This window comes from Rhea americana, unplaced genomic scaffold (genome assembly GCF_003343005.1).
Source record: "Rhea americana isolate MKP2758 unplaced genomic scaffold, rheAme1 scaffold_20, whole genome shotgun sequence".
NCBI lineage: Eukaryota > Metazoa > Chordata > Aves > Rheiformes > Rheidae > Rhea > Rhea americana.
This window is the reverse complement of record NW_028186150.1, coordinates 4,898,131-4,917,652: the sequence shown is the minus strand read 5'-3', so window position 1 is coordinate 4,917,652 and position 19,522 is coordinate 4,898,131. Positions and strand designations below refer to the sequence as shown.

Genomic DNA, 19,522 nt, shown 5'->3' with positions numbered 1-19,522 from the left:
CCTATTRAAATGTTTTGAGGAATGGTTTCTGTTCATTTTAATAGGATTTGGAATGAGAGAGAGGGAGGCTTTATAACCTTTAATCAGAGTCCCAATCCATATATAAAACTGTAGAAGGCATATGAATTTCACTAGAGGATGGTAGGTGTCACAGCCTTGTTGTGCCATTTCTTAACCCCTGTGTAACATATGGTCTTTTAGGTGTATGTGCTCACATGCGTAGACAGTATACCTACGAAACGGCTGGTACAGAATACCTCAATCCGCAACAGATGCACAATGGCACTATAGGCTGGATGTATTATGGCCTCAAACCATTATCACACCCCTCGCAGTTGCATTTTATTTTTTTCACCTGCTCCTGTGTAGTACACCTGTGACTTGTTGGCAGTGAATTTTGTTGCAGTGTGGGAGCCTCCCAGCTTGACTGCCTGGCTTGGAGCTCTGCTCCATCATGTGCTGCTTTTCTGTGTGTGCTTTCTCTCTCAATCTTTMTATAGCTTGTAAGAGTTCTTTTAACTGCTGTAAGTGATCATCTTTCAAGCCTGATGCCTTCCTTCTTGACATAATGCTCTGAAAATGGGGATTGTCATGCCAGTGTTTTCATAATAGTGCATGTAGAAAAAACACGGAAATATTCATTGTAGGTGTCCTGCAAAACTGGCTTGATCCACATCCAGAGGGCAGGCAGGGGGTGTCCCCAGGGATGAAGTGGAGAGCGATCAGTATATACACAGACAATAATCAACCATTCTTTGAAATCTTTTTATTTCCTACAAAGCCTGTCGCCCAGTTTCTCGGTCACAGATACTTCCACAAATGGTTCATTTGGGGATTGTGCAGTGAGTAGAAAATTCCACTTAAACACTGAGACAGCCCTGGGGCTTGGGGTAGTTGCATTTTTCCTACTGACATGGCTAAGAGAATTGCTATCCATTTTGCATGATTATTAAGAAAAGAAAAAAAGAAAATTTCCAACCTTGCCCTATAAATAAGCTGTGACTTACTTCATCTTGACAGGTGACTTAGTGCCGCTGTAGAGTTTTCCAGATGCAATAATGTCTCAGAATGATGTATTCTGTGGGGTATCAGCTGTGAGCTGAGCATAAACCAGGGGACCTAACAGGAGCCGTGAAAGACCATTTTTAATGTTCACTTTTCAAATTACGTCCTGCCTCCTGCTGGCCCCCAAACACATATGTAGAGATGTGCTTGTGTTCAGGTAGGCATATGCAAATATACACATAGGCATGCCTGGAGATGCATCGTTTTTGTGGTGGCTGCATTTTCCTTTGGAGATCGCTGTTGTAATTTTTATTTCTTAATTATAAATTCTAGAGCAGAAAAATCACTTCAAAGTTTTTTCCTGCTAGCCCAGCCCTTCTACTGGGAAGATATGGGAAGGTTCCTAATTAGTCAGCAAAAGGCTATTGGGTAGGAGCATTCCTGTAGTGTTGCACGTTTCCAAATGCTTACTCCATTCTGGCCTTCATGGCTACGTTCTGCCAGCCTTGAACAGTTCGTAGTAGCACAGAGGTAAGCCATTTATGCGTTGAACTTCTTGGATGCTTCTGACATCTGCAAAGCACAATTCTAATAAGCTGCATACTCGTAGGCCAGGCGGGAGAAGAAGCAAGAAGATACGATGTGAGGGTTAGTAGGAAAGGGAGAGACTGAGGCTGCCAGACTGTTGTTAGAAGGCATGTTAGTGTGGTCTGAAATACATTTTAGTAGGTAAGAGATCCACCCTGGCTGCAGAGGACATGGACAGGCTTCCGTAAGTCTTCTGAATATACATCAGGAGTGTTTATGGAGCTCTTTGCACATGCAGGAACTCCGCAGCTAGTGGTCACCAGTATGTGGCATATARGACTTAAGCATTTGTCCGTATAGCTCGAGCAGGGTCTGTTTGCTGATAGGCAGGTGGAGGAGTCAGTGCACAGACTCCTGTGTCTATAGACATTGCAAGTACATTTCTAAAATCCCTTTTAAAATGTGGCTCTATTTATTAACTGCTTGGTTCAGGGACTAGTCAGCATATTGATTGCCAGTAAKGAATGCAAAGGGAATAAATGGTACATTCCCAAGATATTATCATTAAATCAACATTTACATATGAAAAATGTATATTTTATTTTCTAACTGATGGCTCTATAGTATGTTTAATTTTTCAGCTCCTACCTGACTCAGCTCCGAATAGCTGCAGGATTTGAGTATAACGTTTGCTKCTTTGTGTAAAATCTGTTCATAAAAACAGTGTATTTGTTGTATTAGGAGTGTTCAGAACATATTATTAACCTGTGTTTGAGGAGAGAAGGCTCACAATGAAAGCTTCATTATCAGATTTAGAGCCACATACCATTCCTTTATTGACCTGCCGGGTGTAATCAATGCAGAAGCCACACAAGTTTGAAATCATGTTGCCTGACTGTAGACTACGCGTCATGCATCTAGTGCTGATTGTGCATTATCTTTTAAATGACACTGCCTAAATAAGTATAGATTTGTCTACAGTGAATAGCCCTTCTTTCGATTTGAAGATGGTGAACCTTTCGTAGTTTCTTTTATTGATATTCAGGGTGACTAAAAATAGAAAGGTAATGAAGTTCGCTAGAAATTGCCATGGTTAAAATGCTCAGGAGTGTGTCTGAGGACAAAGTGGCATGTGTGTTCTTCAGCATATGTTATTCTTAATGCTTTTCCAGACTGGTTTAATGGGCAAGCTCCTTGTCAGAGTTGCCATTATGTTTATGCAGCTCCGTTCAGTCTCTTATGTAACTTTGGTACTTGATTTAAGAATAACATTCAGCACTGTGAAGGTCATTCCTTCTTAAGGTCAGTAACACTTCCACCTAAACCAAAGTAGAGCCATTAGATTTTATGCCTGATCATGGTAAATTGTCTAAAAGCAAAGTGGTTTGAGCTGTCACTTCCCTTGACATTCCCTGAGTGTGACCCTTCACCTGTGATAAGCTTTCCAGCGCTTTTGGTTTTGATTCTGAAATATTTTGCTTTACTTACTGGGGTTACATTCAGAGAGCTAGTGTTATGTTAAGTAAGGTACAGTTATTTTGCTATTTCATTAGTCTTTTGATTTTACAAGGGATGCTCCTGGGTGTGCTCCAGTTGTAAGGCTTCTGCCTTTGCTTTAACCTTTTGTTGTGTTAAAGCCTGACCATCACTGTGCAGTTTCCTCGCGCCTGCTCACCACAGACAGTATCACAGGCAACTTTTGACATGATTTAGGAACTCAACGGCACTTCTGACACCTGGTGGTCAGTTTTGGGGAGTGCACAGTCCAGAAATCCTCCAGGCTGCAAATGGGGTCACCGCTGCCTGCTCGCTGGGGCCGCGCGTCGCCCGCCGCCCATTAGCTCTTTCCACAGACGGTTTTCATTAGGCAGATGTTGTCTCTGGGTAAAGTGGAGGATCATTTTTTTTCCCCGATTGAGATGTAACTGTAGATAATGTAGAGGGACCAGATGATTTATGAAAAGTTAAAATATCCTACTTTATTTTACAGCATTATCATTGTAAATAAGTAATTGGCTTCTAAATTCATTTGGAGTTTAAAAACTTATTTTTCAACCTGGTGGACTTGCCTGACCTCTGTTATTAGGCAGATGGAGACAAGTTAAATCACATGGGCTTAAAATGATGCAAATYAATTTTTACGTTTGGGAATGCTGGGGACCGAGCCCAACAAAAGCTCATGTTGAAGCAAATCTCTAGCTGTGCTTATATGTAGGACTGGGGTTTCAGTCTGCACAGAAAATGTAGGTAACTTGGTACTGCTCTGAAAATACGGTTCCAAGATTGCTTCACGATTTGTTGGCTTCTGCACAAAATGGCGAGATAGCTCAGCATCTTCTGATCTGAGATACTGTGATGACATGAGGCTATTACAAACCTCCTAGGAAAAAAAGGGGAAAGAAAAAAAAAGACTCTGAGCTGCTTAAGGAAGTGTGCAGAGCAAAGTCTATTCTTTAAAGAGATTTAATTTCTGGGTCACATGTCCAGTTATTTTTTCTGCTGGGTATATTACCCTGTTGCCTGAACTGGTGGTTCAGCTGTTATTGCTGAAGTATTTCTTGGACTGAGAAGTATGTGTTACAATCTGGTGTCTCTTTCTGCCAGTGCTTGCACCAGTTACTAGTGAGAATAAAAGAGTAAAATATGGCAAGGGTTCCCACAGCGATTCAGATTTTTTTTTTAATTGTTACAGTTAAGGGAATCCCTAAAGGCAAATTTTGCCCATGAAGTGTTACCACTTTCTTTATAGGTATTGAAAGGAAAGAAAAAAAAAACATTATGGCTCTACTTGGCTTGTAGAATTTTTTCCTAAGTTCATGCCAGCATTAACAGATCTATCAGAACAAAGCAAATGTGTCATATTGGCAGCTGTTACTTATGAGTACTTTTTCTTTATTGCATTTTGTTTTGTAATAATTGAGAAGCTTTTATGTCGAGCTCTGCGTAAATGGTACTGAGTAGGAGGGTATGGGCATGCTTTCTATTATTCTGCCCCTCATGCATGTCTCCTTTTTTCGTGTTTCCAGAACCACACATTGAGCCAGCACGCACAGTGAGCCACTGGCACTACAGGACACCTCTCTGCAGAAGACTTGACGGTGGCACAGTGGGGAGGACCATTTGAACATTACATCCAATCAAAGTGTCATTTGCAACCCAGATGTAAAACTCTAATGATTTGGCCATGAGGCGCTGCTATTATAAGCAGCTGGAAATGAATATTAATGGAAGAGATTAAAAGTATTCCATGCTCAGTATTTTTTATTGTCCTGCTTCAGCTAGTGTACTTTAGAGCTTCTGCTTCTGACTGAATTTATAGTGTTAGATAAATCTGCTTTGATGACGTTGCCCTTTGTTGCTTCTTGTATTATACTGATAGTTAAAGATTAGGTGTGTTTTTTTTTGTTAACTGCTTTTTAATTGCAATTTTAGGTAACTGTGCATTGTGATGTGATTGCTTGGCTATTGTCTGAGTATTTCTTTATAATTTTTTAATTAAAGACTAATGCTTTGATTGGATTTGCCAGTTCACCGGACAGTGATTAAAACTATGTAATGAATATAATCGGTTTCAGTGCAACTGGATGGTCTGCTTTATAAATGTGACTTAATCTGATTGCAATAACTAGTACAGTTCAATAAAGGGAATACATGAGCTTAGTGTCAGAGTTTGTCTGTCAGTACACTCTATATCACCACTGTCAGCTCATGTGTGTAAATTGTGTAAAGTAATGGCTAAGCCAAAGACGGAGAGCAATCTGCTCCCTATGAGCAACGAAGACTTGGAGAAGGAGAAAGCCGCATTCTTGCCTTTGGCATTGTGCTCCCTCCTGATGCTCCTCCTGAGGCTCTTGTGTTCGGATTAAGGTGAGTTAGGAACATGCTTCATGAATCTAGGCACAAAAAGGAGTTACCGGTTTATGAGTACTATTAACTTTTGCTGAAGCCAACAGGAATGGATGGGACTTGGTGGCTTGACCCTTTCTCTGTGCTTCTTTGTTTCAATACAAAATAATTAGCTTGCTGAATTGTATACAAATGTGCAAATATTGGATGAAGTCTCTTGGACCTTGGTTTCAACCACGTGGACTTCCATGCCCTCAGGTGTTGTATCTCTAAGTAACTGCCATTTTTCTGACACTTGAACCTGCCATAATACAGCCCACTATAGCTAATTAGTAGTCTCTCTTTTTTTTTTTTTTTTTTTTTAGTACCATCTAGTAATGGGGTAACTTATATCCCTAGCCAAAGAAAAAGTAATTTTAAGGTCCAGGAACACCTTCAAAAAGTTAGTGAGGTAAAGTTCTCATTATGTCTCCTACTTGCATGAATCATAACCTCCCGGAAAGATGTTTAGCAGTTGTGATGGCTGCACAAATGTGGTTACTCTTCGTACGGTGCACAATGTATTGCAAGATTGCAGTAAAGGAACGTGCACATTTGAGGCCTTTCAAATCTCTGCAGCAAACTGGAGCACAACTAGTTGCCACAGAACTGTTTCTGGAGCATCTYGGAAGATCTCTGTGATATTTTGTAGAAAAGTATTTTCAAGTAAATGTAGTCAATGCCCAAGTTAGTTATATATAGCAAATATATTAACAAGCTCAGAGGCATAGCTTATTGATACTGCAGACTATACATTCAGCATTTAGGTTGCTGCTGTTGTTATGTGTTGCATGCACAGAGCTCCTTCAAGGCAGTAGGACACAACACGTGTGTGTGTATGTGTGTGTGTGTGGCGGGGGGGTTACTGGACATGACTGGGAGCTAGGGTCATCCCTGCGCTAGGAAGCACCAGAGTAGGTGCAAATTCACAGCAGCCATTTGGGGAAGAAGTTTCAGCTCTCTCAAAAATATCAGATAGTGTCCCATTTAAGGTAAAAAATGTTTTTCATTCTGCCAGTTATTCTGCAGAAATAGCATTGCATGGCCTTGGGTAAAAAGTTTAGACCCAAAATTTTGTCTTTGTGATAAGGAAATTTATGAACCCTAATACCRGTAAAAAACCAGGAATGACATTTCTTAATTTCAGACAGAACAGTTCTATTTTTATCTAGATAATTCTTATTTCACTGTTTATGCAACTAAATCATTGTACTAAAATTATCCATTTCTGAAAATCCAGGGTAAATTTCTAACTGATTATTTCTCTATAAGCCACTTCATAGATGCTTGTGCGCTGAAAAATTAGCTAATGAAATCACCAGTTCATTATTCGTACTCATAATGTATGCATACTGCTAACTCACGGGTAACATTTTAAGATGTCATGGAAAAGTGCTGTGGAGTACAGGCTCACAGGCAAGTTTCTGTGAGAAAAGCTAGCCAGAAACCTACATCAGCTGCTCCGCTGGCAGCTCGCGTGCCACCCTTCCCGCCCGCTAAGCACAAGGCAGCGTTCCCGGCAGAGGTTCTCACTGCGGAGGTAGGTAAAAGGGAGGCTCTTCACCCAGCGCCGTGTTTGGAATCATGTTTGGTCACTTTTCGTCAGTCCTTCAGAACTGAAAAGGCAGATGTAGATTCACATCTTCAGGAGAAGGTTGTCCGTTGTGAATCCCAAGAGAAAAGCGGTGTTTCCATGCAGGTCTGAATACTGCACTAGGAGCGTGGTGCTGAAGCGCGTGCCTTTGCCTCGGCATTTCCCTGCTGACTAGTTAAAGCTCGGTGTGCACTGGTTGCGCTGAGCTRGGAGCTCCCCGCGTGGGGGATCTTGTTCTGAGCCGCGTGATGTCCTCCAGCCGAACTGGGGATGTGGGCACGGAGCCGGGCGCAGGGCCGGCGGTGCCAAGCAGGCCGGCCTCCAAGCCGGGCGCTGTGCTCACCACGAGCGGGGAGGAGGGCAGGGGCGTGGGCAGGAGTCATGGTTTGTTTTCCACCCCGGCTTTAAAAGGCAGGAGATCCCCAAGCCTCGATGTGAGCGCCGTGGCCTGCTCCCCCTCAACTGGCTTCCTCCCGCAGAGGAGCTTCTGCTTGCTCCGCGGTGCCGCATCCACGACGAGCCGGACACCCGCAGCCCGCGAGGATGTTGCTCCTCAGCCTTTGCCCGAGTCTGGTGCTGTCATCCGACCCCTCTTTGCAAGGCCTAAGCTTGGCTAGGCAGGGCTGCCCCTGCTGGGGCTCGTGGCGGCAGAACGGCAGCGCGGCGCGGCGCCTGTGTCGGTCGGCTCCCGTGTGACCGTCGTGCCGCCAGGGACGGGGGCAGAGCTGCGCCGTCCCGGTACAAACACAGCTTTGCTGGCATCGCTGCAATCACACCAGGGAGTGCTTCGCCAGCATAGTATATAGGTCCTGTATCTGTTAAAAGCTCCTAGGGAAAAACAGAGCCTAACTGTGCAGGTGGAGAAAGATAACTTCCCAGCGTCTAGTGAATTTTTGAGGTTTCTTCCCCTTTTCCTTAGTGGTCAGGAACTACTACAAAAGGTATTTGGAAAAAAGTGAGAAATACTGAGTCTGAACGCATCTATCTTCCACTGGCTACAACACGCAGAAGGTGGGACGGAGCAAGCGTCAGTCGTGYGCGTAACACTCCAGGCGGGGGGTAGCCCGCGGTCTGCCTCGGCGGCGCCGCGGGGCGGGCTGGGCTCGAGGCCCGCTCCGCCATCTCGGGGCACCGGCCCTGGCCTGCCCTGCTCCGCCATCTCGAGGCGCCAACCCTGGCCTGCCCCGTGCCGCCATCTCGAGGCGCCGACCCTGGCCTGCCCTGCTCCGCCATCTCGGGGCACCGGCCCTGGCCTGCCCTGCTCTGCCATCTCGAGGCGCCGACCTTGGCCTGCCCTGTGCCGCCATCTCGAGGCGCCGACCCTGGCCTGCACCGTGCCACCATCTTGAGGCGCTGACTCTGGCCTGCCCCACGCCGCCATCTCAGGGCACCGGCCCTGGCCTGCCCCGCTCTGCCATCTCGGGGCACCGACCCCGTGCCGCCATCTCGAGGTGCCGACCCTGGCCTGCCCCACGCCGCCATCTCGAGGAGCCGACTGTGGCCTGCCCTGCTCCGCCATCTCGGGGCACAGGCCCCACACCGCCATCTCATGGTGCCGACCCTGGCCTGCCCCACGCCGCCATCTTGGGACACCGGCCGCGGGCCACCATCTTGAGGCGCCGACCCTGGCCTGCCCCACGCCGCCATCTCGAGGTGCGTTCCCTGGCGTCCCCTGCGCTGCCATCTGGAGGCATGAAGTTGGCCCCTGTGCCACAGCCAGCTTGAGGAGCTGCCATTGCACCCTAACTGTGCTGCTACTTTAATCTATTAGGAGYTTTTTCTGGTAATTTATTTTTTCCTATGAAGCAGGTCAGTGTTCACTAGCCTGGCAAGCGGGGCTGGTTCGTGGGGCAGTTGGGTGGGCTTTGCTGGCCCACTTCAGAGAGGGGCCAAGATACGGAGATCACAAGCAAGAAGCGGTCATGAAGTATTCTTGTATCTTGTTTTTACTACTTTGTCCATATTTAAAGTACGACAAAGTTAATGTGTTCCAGGAAAGGCTGTAATGAGAGGCAAGGCAACAAAAATCTGTTACTGAATTGTGAGGGAACCCAAGAGCTTAGTTTCCTAAACTTTGCTTTCCCTGATATTCCCAAATATGAATTGATATTTCAAGCCATATGCAGCACAGGTCATATCCTTGGGAAAAAGCAGACTACAGAGCTAACAATCTGAGGGTCTTTTATGCATATGTGAGAAATACAGCTAAAGGGGCAATGCTGTTTGTAAAAACCTTTACCTCCAAAATATTTGCGTTCCAGCTCAGATCTTGCTTTGAATTCAAAAAATACATTTATTTGTGTCTTCAGATTTACATGCCTGGAAGAGGTACCTGGGCCCCAGTGTGATCCTTCCCTCACAGTAAATAAATGAGTAAACAAGCTCCAAATTCAGAGCACCTAAACCGTATCCCTGAAGTGTGGGTTTTTTCTTTACCTGGCCTTTAATTTAAAGGAGAGAGCGAGAGAGAGAGAAAGATTTTTTCCCCTTGCTGTAAGCAATGCAATAAGTAAGTGCATCTTCTTTCAGTTGCAATTTATAGGCAGTGTTCCTCAAGAAATCGGCTTCTATGCATGAAAACTATAAAATGTAAATACCATTTGCAGAAGGTAGAGCTTCTACTGTACACTTTCTGGTTTATTCACAAAGTATCTCAGTGCAAGCCTGCCATAGGAGAAGGACTAAAAAAGTGAGCAGATGAGTTCAACTAATGCTTTTGTAATGGTACTAAAAAAAAAAGGTCAACAACTTCCAGTAGCCTCATGCAGCAGAAACAATTTGGGTTGCTAATGCAGAAGGACAGAGTCTCTCCCAAAGTAGGACCTGGAAACCTTTTCCCACATGAAAGCTTAAAACTTGATTGAATATTACATAATCCCTAATAGATATGCAATACATTATATTTCTGTGCATATCCCTAATGCCAAAATAGTCAAAGCTGGAAGGCCTTGACTTAAGGCAAAATAAAGTCTGATATACAGACAGTGAAAAAAGGTTGAAAGAGGGAGGTAGGGGTTACCTGATTGCACCTGTGGCAAGACTAGTAGATGGAGCATGTGAGTTTGATTAGTGTTGCTTCTCTCTCCCTAACTGGCCTGATAATGTCTGCGAAAAAGTCAACAGCAGATGCAGTTTAAWTGAATTTATCTTTTACTGAGGTTTCAGCACTGAAGCCTAGGTATAGCTGTAGTGTCAGTGCAGAACAGTGTACTGGAGGGTCTCTGCTGAGAATGGATATGTATATGATTTCCTGACTGCTATAGATTTGTACAGACTGTTCCTATTACTAGATAAACCTGGAATTTTGATGGTAGGCCTTTATTGTACATAGTTCTTACTACCTGCCTAGTCAGATTACTTTTTAAAATTCCAGATTGATACATATCAGCCTTCCTCCTGCTGCTGCCCCTATGAGGGGCATCATTACTGATGACTGAATTTATAGTTTATGAATGTTCATAGGGTGATTGTGTGGTGTGAGTATGTCTTTGATGCAGAAGAACCTGCATTTTTTTGAGTGGAATAAAAATGGTTGCCTAGTGGTAGGCAAGGGCAGAAAAGGAGTAGGAAGTCCTGCATTCCTTGTATTTCTTAAGATTGCACTGGCTGCAAAATGATTATTTGATGAAAGGACATAAGAAAAGTAGAAGCTGAGATACTTGGCATCCCACTTAGCAGGTGAGGCAACCTTTGCTGGTGGATTAGATATGCTTATGTTAGCAAACAAGAATGTTAAATAACTACCTATCTTATACTGAGGGGTTTAGCACCAAAATACAATGTAAAATGCATATCAGACCCAGTTCCATCCTTGTCCTCAATTTCTGTGCTATAGGGTAATTTCAATTACTGATGTGTTACATCAAGGAATACACTGACCTTATTTGCTTTCTAGAGACTGCCAGAAAATAGCATTTTCTTTCATATTGCATTACAAGTGTGTACACAACTGTTTCCCTTGACTTCAAGGAGTTAAATGTTTGTATATATAAGGCACACTAGGATCAGAGCCTTAGGTAATCTAATGATATTAGATAACTTGACTGTGCATCATTAGCTCAATGATGTACCAAGCTTAGAGAAAGGGGAAAAAATGAATCCTGAAGAATATTTGTGTATGTGTGAGAAATATGAGGGAGGGGGAGAGGAAAACTCAGTCAAAATGTCTACAGTTTATTTAAGATACTGCAATATGCATTTTTAGTTGAAAACGTTATTGAGAATAGAAACAAAATAAGAGAAGAAACTAGTGAACAATCTAGAATACCCCCTCAGCATATGAAAACCCACTGCAACAAATGGAGAAGAAGCAGATGATGGAAAACATGTATTCAAAGCAGTACTGACAMATGTAAGCACCAGAACTGCAAATTGGCCCTGAAAAATTGACTCTTTCCTTGTAGAGCTGTATGTTATTCCTTTTTTAGACCTATTGGTGCATCCTATTCAGTTAGAGCTCCCCAGCTCTGTTGTATGTTACTTTGTCCATAAGGGTGTTGAACAAATATTTTGTATCCAAGAGAGACTCATTAATGTCTTTCAAACTGGATGCAAGTTTCTCATTATTCTTCTGCATAGGTCTAGTAATGGGCGCTTCCTCTAGAGATGCCCTACACAGATGTCTTTAGGCAGTGTTGATGGCATGAGGCATGAATTGCTTTCACTAAAAGATTTATAACCTTATAGCCTTTCCAAGCCCAGGCAGTGTATGTGGACTAAAAACCAGCAGCAAGGATTTTCTGACTTCTGCACTACTCACTAATACTGAGTAGCATGGAGAAATCATTTTGGACTAGTTTGTGCTGTTCTGGGTCCTCAGAATGAGAAATGAAATGTCAGGCTTTTTTTTCTTGAAGGTACTGCATGTTTCTGACTCCTGTTTGAATTAAAGCTGCAGGTTCTAAATCCTTACCTTAAAAAAAAAAAAAAAAAAAAAGGCAAGCGCTGAAGTCCATGGATCTTAATTTAGGGCTCCCCAAATCAGAAGCTGCTTTGAAAGACATGGAGAAGCACAGAATAGCCGATAGATTTCCATATCCTGCAGGGTTTTGGCATGAATCCCCTTCTTTGGTTCCAGGCAGAAAAATACAAAGAGAAGTCTGTGAATAGGACCTCACTGGGTGTCCAACCCTCTGAGTGAAGTTTCCTGTGCAGAGGATGGTCTCGGCCTACATTTTTCAGTTATTATATAGAATTTGTTTCCTGCTATGCTAGACAAAAATGTGTAAAAATGTAAAACTTGTAGTGAATTCTCACCTTACAGAGCTACTGCAAGCTCTACAGGCAGATCATGTACCGGAAGGGTTGGCATTAAATGTAGTGGCTCAGGAGAGACACCAAAGCTCAGCATAGGCATCCTTTTAAAATGATTCATTTTGTCTGCAGTGTTTTGTAAGCTGATCTGAATCAGATTTTGGAGTAATACTATTAAAGTCAACAACCAACACCCAGGATGACTCTAGCTCTTAAAGTGCTGTTCAGACTTCTTGAAAGACATGTATCCCAATGACTCCTTTAGAAGTCATTAAACCAATTATCGTCCCAGTCATTTCCAACAATTATCATTATAGACTTTTGGGGTTTAATCATTTTTTTAATTGACCTGTGAATAAGACGGGAGATACAGAAATCTCCCCTGACACCCAAGGTGTAACCACTACATAGATAGCATTACTGTGCGCATGAAATAATTTGCATTGTAATGCTGATCTGAAGCTGGGATATGAATGACAATATTCCTCTAAATAAGGATAAAAATAAATAAAAGACTATAAAGGAGAAGAAAGTAGTAATATATAAATACTATGATTGGTGGCATTTGCTTCTGTGACTTCCTTGGCCAGCAAACTTTGGAGCTGGAAAAACATTTTTTTTAAAAACTGTATGCAAGGCAGAATAAATTGTAAGTGACGCAAGAAGTTTTGACCACCTTTTAAATGCCACAGTGATTGRAKWGAGTTGGAGAAATGTCTTTGGACAGTTGCTTAGGACTTCAAAATGAAATCAGCCATTCAGCCATATGTCCCTCCTGCAAGCAACTAACTTTTTTCATACCACTTGCCTTGGTACAGCACTGCAAAGTGGCCTGAATGCAGCAATTTGCGGGATTTGGCACTGTGAGCCCCGCAAGCACTTAGCAAAAGTAATTGTGTAGCTCTATTGAAAATCCCGCATATCATGCTGTGGGGAGCCAGCACTTTTTATCTGTCAGCGCTGTTGGTGACAAATATTAAAATAAAAAGTATGACACTATAGGTGCTTCAAAATTCAAACTGAAAGTTTCCTACTGTGGGACTTCTAACCATGTAATAAAGTGCAGGGAAGAAAGCAGAGTTCAGACCCCATGCTGTAATAAAGGCAAGGAAATCTTAAGTGTTCAAATACATAATTCATTCTATTCTGAGTCTTTCTACCAGATTTTGACTTGTAAAGATTTTAATTTGTGCCTAGATTATACATTCTTTAATTTCTCTTTGACCTTCAGAGACAGCTGGGGGAGTGCTGGGGCAGACCTGCTCGTTATGGTGAGTGAAAGCAAATGGTCACAACAGGAAAGCTCCTCTGCAGGCAGCAAGGGCATGATGGTGGTGCGGGACCAGGCTGGGAGCAGAGAAGGAAACTGCTGTCTTCTGCGTGCTATGAAAATGCCTGCAGGAAAGTTGCCACAACAGCCAGTGTGTTTGATTTGTTTTAATTAAAAATACTTTGCACTTTAATAAGGTCCAAGGATCTCAAAGCACTCAACAGACACTGACTGAGTCTCAGCATTCTGTAGTTAGGTAAGTTGCTGTTCTCAGTTCTCATTTTGTCTTGTTTCCCACTAACTTGTACTCTTTACTGCCATTTTGTTACACAGTTTTCAAAAACATAGTTTTAAAATTTTCTCATTACCTATAAATTTGAGTATTTATTGCATTATTGTGAAATTATTTAAAATTATGCTATAATAATATATAAATAGTGGCACATTATAATCAGAAAGAAAAAGTAATTAATGAGAAATCGCTTTTGTGGGGGAAGGGGTACACATTGCATGATTGTAAGCTACATATTACTGAGGATGTCACTGACCATATAAACAAGTAAATATATCCCTTCTAAAACCCCAGTGAAATCATTGCCTTTACATTGGGGATAATCTGGTTCAGCTGTGGAAAGAATGCATGGATTTCACTCTGTAGTGGTCATTTAACCTAAATTCTATGCATTGAACTGTGTGCCCTCTTGACGGTAGCGTACAGAATTGACTGGATTACATATTCAGATGTAAAGCTACAGCAAACTTACTTTGACCTATTTAGGTTTTCTAATTTTGCCTCTTTAAGCCTAGTTACTGTCTTTTTAACCCCTGCTTGTTTTTCATTCCTTTTGAAATGCCTTCTTAGGTACTGATATCCTTCTTGTCCCCAGAACTCATGCCCAATGCTGTACTTGGCTTCCAATACTTTAGAAATACCACCTTTGCACAAGCTTCAGCCCTTCCAGAAGTGGAGCATGCTGGCAGCACTGTGCAGCTTGAAATCATGGGATCTGTGCATCTATGATATCTTTTCTAGGAACAAGCTGAGTAATAGTTTGAATATTTGGTCTTTTTTTTTTAAGCAATTATTTTGCTACAGAACTTAAAAGCTGACACCAGTGTCCTGCCCCTTGGTCTTTACTGGCCTTACATTTTTTTTGTTGCCAGTGGCTGACTGAATTCTTTTTCTTTGTCTGAGTCTCATTTCTAGCTGTGCTTCTGATATGTTTAAGTCCTTTTTAAATTTGGTCTCTGCTTGCATCTGTTTAGAATGTCCCTTCATTTAGTACCATCTGAGAGGTACCTTAGTGTGATGGCAATCTTTTCAAGTCAGGTTGTTGCATTAGTGATGATTAAAAGATAAGAGGCAGGTTTATAAGGGAGAACCAACATTACTTCATTAAATGAAGTAACAATAATAATAATGGACAAACTTCCAGGCATTAAATCCATCTCTTGTTCTTCCCTTACCCATACGTATAGTCATTAACGAAGATTTTAAATCTTATCTTCCTCCTGGTATAAGACTAATCTCTGCAAGCCCTCTTGGTCTTTTTCCCAAGTTAATATGCTTTATTGCACCAAGGCTTCAACTTGTTGCTTAAGATAGTGCTCTCAAGATATATGATACTGTCCTTACCCTATTCAGAGTGTAACAGCTTGTGCAGACCTGGGATATCCTTACCAATTGCTTCACTAATGTCAAAGTTATACCACATCAGTGACATTTTTCTGATTGCACTTGGTGCCATCTTACCTGTCTGCTCTGCTCTTAGGAAGAAAAGCTCCAGTGAACTTACTGACAAAGCTCCTATTGATGTTGGATAAACTAAGCCTTTGAACTGCCAATATAGGAAGAGGATATGAAAAAAATATATCACACTCGCATTTGACGCCTTCTGTTCATGGAATTTGTTGAGTTTCTAACAGTTGAGGATGGTGCATCAGCAGCTGAAGCAATGTCCCAGGGCACGATCTCCCTGAGCTTTTCCGTGTGCTGGTACAACAGTGTTGTCACATAGCACAATGCAATATTGCCAAAGCAGGGTCGTGCCTTGTTAACAAATCTTTGCTACACTGCCAGATACTTTGAAAAAGCACAGTTCCTCAGTCCCCATGCCTAGGCTTGCTTTTAGTCTTTCAAGAAAATATTAACATTATTCTATGCTGCTTTTTTAACAGCTCTTTAGGGCTGGGAGAGAGCTAGTTTTTACATCCTACTGCAAAAATGGTGAGTAATTAGAAGGATGAATCTGATGCAGCTGGATCAAAGTATGTTAAAATAAACAATAATAAAAAAAAAGAGCAATGCCCTCCTCCCTGGACTCCCCCCCAATCGGATTAGGGGAAAGGTCTCTCTGACTGYACCTGCTCTAAGACTATGTTGAGGCTCTTTGCTCTGAGACTTGCTGGCACTACTGATTCAACACCGTATCAAGACACTCCAACTGTGATCTGAGACCTAGAGCGGAGCGGGAGCATCTTGACACAGTGTCAAAACAGTAGTCGGAGCTCGTGGACACAGTATTGAAAGGCTTTTGTGTCTCAAATGAAAAGGAACAGGATTATTTTTATTTTTTTGTTGGTTATAATAGTAGCTTTCTATTAAAAGGGGAAAAACAGTTTATTTACCAGGGATAGGAGTGATGTGCTTTTCCCTCCTCTTCTCTGGTGTTTGACAAAGCAGTGTGACAGACAATGACTTAACTGTGCAGTGCGCTTCACTAAAGTGAAGTTCTTCGGCTTTTTAGAAGTGGAAGGCTATATTTAGAAATTATTTAAATGTCATTCTCCAATTTAGGAATGAAAAGGAGTTAATCCTTTCAAGCTACTGCACCTGTCAGGCATTTGTGTCTGTTCGCATGTTTGTGCTTTGGAAAAAACATTTTTATAAATACCATTCATTTGATCTGAATAATAATTTGGGACGTAGTATTGTTCAGCACTATCCCCACAGAATTCAAGCCATGGCTTTTGGTTAGAAAGTCTCTGAATGTCAAATATTTGAGTGTTTACCAATACGTATCAATAAAAGCAGTTAGGTCAATAGTTAAAATGTGGCAATGCCTGCTGAGACAGACTACTTTTCTGCAGATAGGGTGGTCTTACAATGTAACCTGAGCTGTGACTTTATAACAGGTCAAACTCATTTATTTAAAAAATGAGAAGAATGTAGTTTAATTTGTTTTTTCTTGTTGGGTCACAGGTACCAAGGAATCGGCAAAACCATCTTCTGAATGTTTTATAGATGATGGTGTTTATGTTGAATGTTAAATGAAAACAATCCATTAAAATAAAAAATGAAAATTCTTTTTGTTTCCTTTTCCTCTTGGGCCTTCCCAAAAGGAGGTCGACAACGACCCAGTTTGAAAAATACTTACCTAAGCCAATCATTGGCCAGCATGTATTCCCTTGAGCAACTTGAGTGGGCATGATGCCATCTGAACAGATGGGCATTACTGTAGGCAACCAAGAGACCATGCATGTGAATCAAGTATGGGTGTTTACAGCATCATTTCCCTGATGAGAATGTCAAAATGGCAGTCCAGTCTGAGTCTTGGGCTCAGTTAAGTTGCATTTCATTAATTCAGCTCTAAGATAGACAACTTTACAAAATAAATAATTAACACTAAGTCGGGTGTTCGTGATTTTACTTCATAGAACTGTACAGAGAATTAGATAGTGAATAATAAACTCACAGAAATTAATATACTTGATTTCTATCTGCACCAGGAAGGCTTGCTTTGCTTTCAGTGAAATGAGGGCAAAGAAGCCCTAAATCTATGCTAAGTATAACGTAATAAATAAGCAGACGTGTAACTATTGTAGGTGTGCTTAGAACTGAAAGAAAAAACCTTTTTACATCTTTTTAAAAGGCATCTTATTTCAGATTAAAATTAAATACACATGAAACTGTAAAAAATGAGACTTAGATGAATGCTTTATTCGAATAAAGTACCAGTCAGGCAAGTCAGCAGTACCTGTAAGGTCAGATTAAACTCACACATATTAAATTAAGACCTTATTCCTGTCCTGAAGAGAGAAGAGCATAAACACTGTAATGTTTTTGAGCCCAGCACTCAATGTAGCTCCTGTATCTGTTGAATGAAGTGATTTCTACTGAATTATCGTTGGAAGTCATCTACCAACTGTTACAAAGAAAACTTTAAAGAACAGAATTTGAATATCAGATCAATGACTTCATCTCATCTACTTTAACAAAGGAGACTATGTGATACTTACCCTGGATGCTTGATTTAAAGTATGAGTCTCTGAAAATTTGTTATACATTAATTTTTCCTTTGATGATTGATTCTATTTTATTTGTACTTGAGTTCTCTGCATTTGTGTGAAACTAATTGCATATACAGCCTTCGTTTTTAGATCTGATAATCTGTGTAATTGGTTGCTTACTGATGTTAATGGCTAAGGAGACTGAAGAACTAGGATGCTGAACCAACAATATCAGGTATGAAATACACTAAATGCATTTTTTTCTTCATGAATAATGCAGCAGAACACATCTTATTGACAATAAACTAGAACTCCTTGTGTTTTAGGTTTGATTTATTCCTGCTTTTTGAAAAATAATCTAATTCCCGTTTGAGAGATTTGTAAGAAGTATCTAGTGAGTTTTACATCTAATCCTATCCCTTATTTGGGGAATTCAGGCAAAAAAGGCAGTCTTTTCAGAACAAAAGATGAAGATGAAAATAAAATAGTGCTTTCCTAACACTTGATTGGAACAAAGAGTTTCTGGAGTGTGTCTTCTGTATACAAAATATTTCAGTAGTTTCCCCTTTCATTTCAAGCTATCAAAATCATCCTTTTCATTTGTCTTCTATAATGTGTTATGATGGCTCTGACTTCTGCTATTAGACTTGCTGAAACACTCTGTTACCTTGTATTTCATTTTCTAGGGAGAGTAATGTTTATTTTCTTGCTTGATGTCATGGTAACAGAAATACTTCCTTTATATCATATCTAAGTTTGTGTTTTAAATACAAGCAGGACAGGTTGAAAATTGCTGTATATCCCATGTGGAAAGACAGCACTATCTTTCTGGGTGCCAGCACATACTCCCAGCTGTTGCTGTTGCTCTAGGGTCACAGATGCAGCTCATACTGAATCAGTTAAAAATGCAGTAGCTATGCTTGGAGACAAGAGCTAAAATTTTCAGGGCCTGATTATTCTGTTAGTTTTGTATGTGCAATTCCCACTGAAGTCAGCAGTAGTAGTAAATGCAAACCTGACAGGGTAATTTGGAGCCCAGAACTGCAAAGGATATAATCATATGTTTGATTTCTGTAGATACTGAAGGTCTAATTCTCGTCCATCTCCATGATGTTAGGATTTATCAGGGCTTTCAAGGATTCAAATGGACCCAAAAATACTAGGTTATTTGTAATATTTTGTTTTTAAGGATCAGGGGAAGAGAAGATCTGAAGTATATGAGCTTATGTTGGACAAGCCCAAAAAGAACAATGTGTTCTACAGTGTTCTAAAACTGAGCTAATAGTAGTACAATGTGTGGCATATTATTTAGAAAAAAGAAATGGGAGAGCTTTAGGGATAAACACAAACAAATCAAAGTAATAGCTAATAGTATAGAAAGGGGAACAGGGTACAACATGTTTTTTTTACATAGCCCTATCAGTTCAGAAGACCAGCATACAGACTGTTAGGATTTGAGCACAAGGTTTCAACTATTTTAGTCAAAAGGGGTAAAATTCAAGGTAACTTCTTTGTCTATATATTTTATTCATATGTCAGAGATGGATGATTTCTTCCACAGGAGGAACACAGCCAAAGGGGCTGGACCAGCACTGCCACATTTGCACAGTTCCTCAGCTTACCTAATAAGGCTTCTGAGAAATGGCTTGTGCTGCACTCCCACAACCCAGTACGAGTATTATTCCCAGTTTAGTTGGTGTACTGACTAATCTGCATCTTGAGGGCAAATAAAACTGCCAAGTATAAAATTTTATTGT

At 41.3% G+C, this 19,522-nt stretch overlaps 1 protein-coding gene across 1 annotated transcript in view; it reads left to right on the top strand.

Annotated features, from left to right (window-relative positions):
* The window catches only part of ZNF423 (zinc finger protein 423), a 172,374-nt gene extending 167,175 nt beyond the window's left edge, over positions 1 to 5,199 (top strand). Inside the window, exon 10 of the mRNA XM_085303736.1 lies at positions 4,560 to 5,199. Coding sequence (XP_085159862.1) covers positions 4,560 to 4,589 — 30 coding nt within the window. The 3' untranslated portion in view covers positions 4,590 to 5,199. The remainder of the gene's footprint in view (positions 1 to 4,559) is intronic.
* The last annotated feature ends 14,323 nt before the right edge of the window (positions 5,200 to 19,522 follow it).